At 45.8% G+C, this 7209-nt stretch overlaps 1 protein-coding gene across 1 annotated transcript; it reads left to right on the forward strand.

Moving 5' to 3' along the window:
• Positions 1-203: 203 nt before the first annotated feature.
• LOC104278730 (BTB/POZ domain-containing protein KCTD2-like) lies at positions 204-5665 on the forward strand (the record flags this gene model as incomplete). The annotated part of the gene is made up of 5 exons (XM_009875801.1): positions 204-398; positions 1033-1124; positions 1853-1948; positions 4625-4750; positions 5313-5665. Coding segments are annotated over 5 exons (539 nt in total), but the record flags the coding sequence as incomplete, so codon positions are not given.
• Positions 5666-7209: the final 1544 nt, after the last annotated feature.

Consider the following 7209-nt stretch of genomic DNA (forward strand, 5'->3'; position numbering starts at 1 on the left):
TTCAACTGAACACAGCTGCCAGAGTTTGGGTTTTATTATTGCAGTCAAGAAAAACTGCAAAGCCCTGCTTTTGTCTCTGGGTATAAATCCTTACTGAGCTGCAACATTTGTAGCAGAGTTCAGAAACAAAACAAAAAAATTGGTTTAAATGTGGAGTCACTAGTATACCTTTCACAGGCAAATGAACTGAGGTTCTCAAAGAGAAACTATTCAATTTATTGTTTTCACCTATTTTTTCCCTGGTACCACTTCACCATCCCCGCTTTGTTCCTGTGCCCGCTCCCAACAGGATGAGACGGGGGCATATCTCATCGATAGAGACCCCACCTATTTTGGTCCAATACTGAACTACCTCCGACATGGGAAGCTCATCATAAACAAGGAGCTTGCAGAAGAAGGTAAGAGGGGGAAGAACTGCAAATGCTGTTTGGTAGCAGCATCCAAGAAGCCTCGCCAGGAACTTGCCCAAGTGCGCAGGGTTGCCGATGTGGCGACGCATGAGGGTGCGAGCAAGCCCCGTCTCGCAGTAGTGCTGTTAATTAGTGCCGTTAGCTTCTCAGAAGGATGCTCATTAACAGGGATTAAATCATGAGATTCTATATATTCCTGAAAGCAGAGTCCTGCAGCTTGTAACACGACCCATCACTGTGCCTCTGAGCTGAAAGACTTCTGTTAGCAGCGCAAAAGATTTGGTAGCACAGCTCCTCTCCTGCCACACTGTGAGCAGGCATCTTCGGCGACTTTCCCCTAACGGGGCTGTGTGAACAAAATAGAGATTGTGCCACAAGGTTTCTGATAATCCCAGGGAAACTTAAAGATCCACTAGGTCACAAAAGGAGGTGACAGTTAGTTGGTCACTTTCTTCCAGCCTGGGGGCATGAGATCAGTGGCACAGTCTATTCAGCTTTTGGGGATTTTCCTACGTCTGGGTTGGGTCTGGAGTCAGGAGCAGTTGATGCATCCTTGTAGCAGAATCATCTTCATTCTACCCTGTACAAAGTAACAGAATTTGTCTCCACTTTTTTATTTTAGGGGTACTGGAAGAAGCCGAGTTTTACAACATTGCGTCTCTTGTGCGGCTGGTGAAGGAGCGGATACGGGACAATGAGAACAGAACCTCTCAAGTAATGCCCAGGAACATTTGCGTTACAAAGTCAGTCATTTTCTGTAGCGGCAGGGGGGGAAGCGGGGGGGGGGGGAAGTCTTTTACAAGCGTGGCTGTAGATCGTTCTTGTAGCAGTTCTTGGGTGTAGCAATCATCTTTAACAGCGGGAGTAAGTGGTGGATCGAGGGTACAGCTAGGAAAGAATATCCATTGTGGTTTTGTAAGCACAGACCACTGAGTCACCTTGTTAGCGTTGCAGCCAAAGGCAATGAACGGCTAAACAAGAGGGATCAGGAGCAAAGGTGGGTGGTTATAAAGCAAGACATACTGCTTTGGTAGGTAAAAAATAGTTCAAATTCTTCCTTCTCTAAAGCATTTTCTTCCCTTTATATCTGTTTCTCTGCAGCAATTTTTCCCATTGATGCTCAGCTCTTGTTAACTCAGTAGAGTCAATTTCAGAACAGAAATGTTTTCAAAAAGGAGTAAATAGCTTTGAAAGCCAAAGAAGTTTTGCTTTCACTGGCCCTTGGATGCCTAGAAGGCTTTTAAGAGAAGTGTGCCAACTCTGTGTACCTGGTTTAGAATTGATTGGATGGTCAGAAGGATGAAGCCTGAGGTCTGTGGGCCTCAGACTTCCTCAAATAACAACACAACAGAGCAGGAGAGGCTTAATTTTCTAGCTTGATACTAGTGTAACAATTACTAAAGTCATGCTTTTTTTTTTTTTTTTAAATTTCCGTGCTTTAGGGACCTGTGAAGCATGTGTACAGAGTTCTGCAGTGCCAAGAGGAAGAGCTCACACAGATGGTGTCCACTATGTCCGACGGGTGGAAATTTGAACAGGTACCACTAGCAAAGAATGACAGAATCCCTTTGGAAGCTGCATATGGAATAAGCAGAGTTTGCTGCTGAATTGCACATCAGACTGCTTTTCTCTTCTGAATAAGCAGTCTGTACTGCATGTGTACAGAGTTCTGCAGTGCCAAGAGGAAGAGCTCACACAGATGGTGTCCACTATGTCCGACGGGTGGAAATTTGAACAGGTACCACTAGCAAAGAATGACAGAATCCCTTTGGAAGCTGCATATGGAATAAGCAGAGTTTGCTGCTGAATTGCACATCAGACTGCTTTTCTCTTCTGAATAAGCCGTCTGTACTGAGCAGCAGCCCACCTACGTAAAATAACTGACAGGGAAAGGCAGAATTCACCCAGACTACCCAGAGAGATTTCATTTTCTCTCGGGACTTTCTGTATCCTTCTCAAATCCTGGAGCAATTCTTCCCTTCTCCTGCATTTCACCACATATGTCAGGCTCCAGTACAACATTTATATCCAGGAAAGTTAACAGAGCCATGAAAAAACACAGCACGACTTTTCTGGAAGCTCAAAGCCGTGACTCCTGCGTTTGCTAAAGAGGCACTGAGTGACATGGGAAATACATTTTTGGCAGATGCCTTTGCAGTGCAGCTGGTTTCAGGGCTAGGTGTCACTGAAGTGGCATATGGCATTAGTTCCAGATCTGGTTTCTGGAATCGAAAACAGTTCTCTTATTTAGGAGGACAGAGAACTGGAAACCAGCTGGCCTGCTCGTTAATGCTATAATAAGAAACTGCAGAATAGGCTCCGTGGATTACAGCTCTGCTGTCTGCCCCATTAGTCCAGCTTCAGTACAAGTGGATGTTGTGGGAAATTTGCTGACTCAAAGTGAGGCGTAGGATTAGCAACAGCAGTTTGCATCACTTGTTTATATATATCTGTTCCGTAATGCCTGAAAACTCCTATTGCATAGCAGAGAGGCAGCCAGAAACTTTTGCCCTGTGAGCTGCTTTCTGGAAGTGCAGTTCTCCAACACCCAGAAATTTACCCAACAGAGTTTGCCTTTCACATGTGCACATATACACCAGAAGGCTGTAGGCAGTGCCCTGCATGGGAAACTGCACCCTTACATCTTTCTTAGCCTTGCTTTTCAAATCTAGAACGATAGGGTCAAGGTACTAGTTGCAAGCAAGTGTAAGTGCATTTCCTCCCAGTTCCCTCCCTCTGCCATCCACAACCTGAGTGCAAACCACCGAGAGCTTTGCCAGCTTCCTTCCTGTACACCACAGGCACCAGGAAAACATCCTGTGCGTCCCGCTGCAGCGTGTGCCCACCCTCAGGAGCCGTTCTTGCCTTCCCCAGGACTTGAATCCAGCTCAAACACCCCCAGAGGCAACAAGCCTAAACAGGAGGGACAAGGACAGGGTTTTGGTCAGAGCAGAAAGCTCCAGGAAAGCCAGAAGTGGTAAACACTGTTGCATCCTTATTTTCTGTCCTGCCTGGGTTTTCAGAGGAGCGTGTTGCCTTTCAGGTTCTCTGCCTCGAACCATTCAGTCCTGCTTAAACTGAGGATGCAACAGAAATTTGCCATTTTAAACAGAAATCCATTCTCCTGCCCACCTACTCTTTGGTAATCTGGAAAACTGATATCTTTATCAAAAGATAGTTTGTGTTTGTTGAGTAAATAGTGGTGTGTGGTACTGAGATATCCAACAGCTTAAAGAGGGAGCAGGGAAGCAAAAGAAAAAAATACCTTTTTTTTTTATCCTTTGCCCTCAGCACAAACATCAAAATCCGCTTAAGACAGTACCAGAGGCCAATCAGTAAAACAGCCCCCCAAGTCTTCCTGCAGCTGCACTATAACCCTACAGACAGTCATCTGCCCAAGAGGGATCTTGAATGCATCTGTCTCACATTTAAATATGGAGCTGCCTCTTCTAAATCCATTAGGACATGGTAGTTAGGGTGCACACTGCATATTAAAGTTTCCTAGATAGACACAGTTGATAAAATTCACGTTGCTTTCTTCAGATTACTTAGATTTATTATCTGGAAAGCAAGACTGATTTGTAAATGACAAATTAGCTCTGCACTCCAAGATGTCCTTTTAATGTAATAATGATAAATGAGACAGATGGGATTTCTTGGATCAAGTCCAGACCCCTCATCACAACAGTAATAGAATATAATCCCATTTATACAGATATCAAACTCCATCTTGACAACATCTACGTCAAGAATGGTGCCAGTTTGCCACATGTCCCCTAGTTAATCTAACATCTGTCTGCAGTAAAGAATTGCCTTTCCAGATTTTACACATCAAAGTCACAAGGCAAGTGGAGAGCTGAGTTCAGCAGAGTCTGGACCAGGTGTTCTGCGTTGCCTTATCCGAATTCGCTGGATATTATATATTGCAAAATCTGGCAAGTTTTTCCTTTTTCTGCCCTCAGTAATTGGAAAACGTTCTGTTGTGTTCAGCGTTGCAGTTTGAGGCTGGAATTTCTGCCTGGGGCTCCAGGTGCCACTAGAGAGCTCTGGAGCTCAGCTCCGTCCCTGCCTTAACCTCATGCAGGGCAAAGCCGGGACACACTTCAGGTCCAGAACAGGTCTCACTGGGCAGCTGGACCTCACAAAGCAATTGTGGGAATAAAGTGAAAGTCAAGACTTACTGATAGTGACCTTGGCTGTCTCCTGTTGCACAGCTGATCAGCATTGGATCTTCCTATAACTACGGAAATGAAGACCAGGCAGAATTCCTCTGCGTTGTGTCCAGGGAGCTCAACAATTCTACCAACGGCATTGTCAAGGAGCCGAGCGAGAAGGCAAAGGTAAGGAATCTGCTCAGGTGTATTGACTTGGGTCCCCCTGTGCAAAGAAGAAGCCCTCCTTACCCTAGACGATCCATAATTTGCAGTAGCAGTTCTGTGAACCAGCCTTCTTGTTTCCTCTCGTGTGCATGATCTTCTCTTGGAAGATTGTGTGTTTTCCTGCAGGAGCAGAGCTAAGGCTCTTTGCACATTTCAAATTAAGACAGAAATTAGAGGAAAGATAGAGACTTGAAAACCAGGACAGCATAGCAAGGACCTTTGAGATTGGTCATGTTTTGCGATTGAAGGATGTTGCAGGGAAAGCCAAGCTTTTTTTGTTTTTCTATCAATCCATTCTTCTTTTTTTTTCCCCAGGACAGTAACAAAAGGCGACATTCTTAACTCCTGGCAGGCAGCTAAGCAGGATTTAGTCAGATTTAACCAGCCTGTCATTTGTTATGCAGCATAAAAGCCAGCAAGCTTGTCCATCTTCCCTTCCTCTGCAAAAAACCAAGTACTCTGAACCTGAAGTTGTGCATCTAAACTCATCTGAGGTATTGACAGAAGCTCTCTTCCTTTTCAGATTCTCCAAGAACGAGGATCTCGGATGTAATCCAAGTGTCCACTCCATGAAAACTCCCAGATGTCAAAAGGGCAGTCCAGCTGGGCAGAGCGTCTCTCCGCAGTACAACCTTGCCCTTGTACAGTAACCCAGCTAATGCAAAGCAAAGCCGAGCCTGTCCTGCCAATGGCGAGTAATTCTGGTCATAACCAAAGGCTTCCCTGTTACCCTGGAAACCAAGGAAGGAAAAGACTCTTCCAGTCGGATAGTCCTTTCCACAAGTATTTGTTTTATTTTCTCAGCCGGCACTGTATTGAATTTTTCCAACAATGGCTGGGCCGGATTCCCAGTCGGAGCCTTTGCGAAGGTTGCTCAGGTCCACAGGCCCATGAGATTAGTTCCACCTTCCACAGGCTGCCGTGGGTGGGAAGATCCATATTTGAGCTGCACCATTTCTTGCACCCAGGTCTGCCACCAGAAAGTGCAGGGACCTTTCAGCAGTCCCCCACCTGGGCAGCCAGGCCCCCCAGATCAGAAGAACAGGGCTTTAAAAGGAGGAACAAAACAACCACTTGTAAAAAAATCCACATGAACTTTTCCATTCTTGCTTTGTATTTGTTCCTTGTTCAATTCCTAAGAGCTGAGTTTAGATACTAAGGGGAGGGGGGTTGTGTGTTAACACAGGAGGGTCTCGCTGTTAACGTTATCGCATCTGGGCTCCTGGCATTTCCAAAGCCCGTTCCTTCGCATGCATAAACGTGTTCACCCAGAGCAGCGATAGTGATAGTTCTGTCCTTTACACTTCTCTACTGAGGTAGAGTGGCAACATCTTCCCCTCCAGTACCCTGCCACGGCCATATCTTAGCCTGGTGCGAAGTCACAAGGTTAGGGACTTGTTGCTGCCAAGTTCAGCTTTGCCTTGTTTGTCTCCAGCAGTGTGGGCTCTCTGTCTCCTTCCTTCTTGCCAAGGGAGGAATTGAGGCAGAATTTCTTTTGTACTGTAGCAAGCAGGTAGGTTTGTTTTAACTCATGAGATCCTTTGTGGAGGAGATCCCCTATTTATACGAAGTGATTTCTCTGCAGGCCCCTCACGTCCCCGCCTTTAAGAGATCACCTCCAATCACAGAGTTGGGATGGGGGGGTTAGGTGAAAAGTTGCCAAACTGTTGTAATGTTTCTTGTCCAAAGTGATGTGTCGACTTCTGTGACTTTTTTTTTCTTTTGGAATGCCTTGCGTGGGTGTGCAAAATGTTTGTTTGTGCCTCTCTTGAATTCTATTCTTAGCCAAACTGCAGTCACTGGTTCCCCTCTGTTAATCTGTGCCATCCCTAACGAAGGGCATGTCCCTCCTAGTCTGGTAAATGGAATTTCTTAGGAATTTGCTGCATGTTTTTCCCTTTTCATCCTGGCTTTGTTCTTGGTAGCCCAAGTGTCCAAGCATTTGGGTCTTTTTGAGTCAAGTCCCAAACTGACATTAAATGCAAAGCTTCAGAGATGCTGGAATTCACAGACATGGACAAGCTCAGAGCAGACATTTCTCAGAAAATTCCTCACCTGGACTGAGGACTTGGGCTCCTTTCTGGAGGACTTCATCTACCTGTGGTCTTCTTAAAGTTTTGAGATAGGATTAGGCCGGTTTCCCATCCTGCCACTTGTTGCTGACAGGGCTTTGCAGCAGCGTTAACCAACGGTCCAGCGAACAGGATGTGCAGCGAAGACACCAAGTGACACCGCTGCATTCGCTCCCTCTTCTCAGTCCTCTACGTACTCCTGCCTGTCCTCTCCCATCCTGCTTTGCCAACATACCTCCTCTGGTGGAGGCTTTGCCTCGTTCTCAAGAAAGACTGGCTACTTATCTGTGCTAGTTTAATCCTGGTAACAACAGACTGTGCCAAATGTCTTTGAATTCACGTTGTTTC

This window comes from Apaloderma vittatum, unplaced genomic scaffold (genome assembly GCF_000703405.1).
Source record: "Apaloderma vittatum isolate BGI_N311 unplaced genomic scaffold, ASM70340v1 scaffold539, whole genome shotgun sequence".
In the NCBI taxonomy this organism is placed as follows: domain Eukaryota; kingdom Metazoa; phylum Chordata; class Aves; order Trogoniformes; family Trogonidae; genus Apaloderma; species Apaloderma vittatum.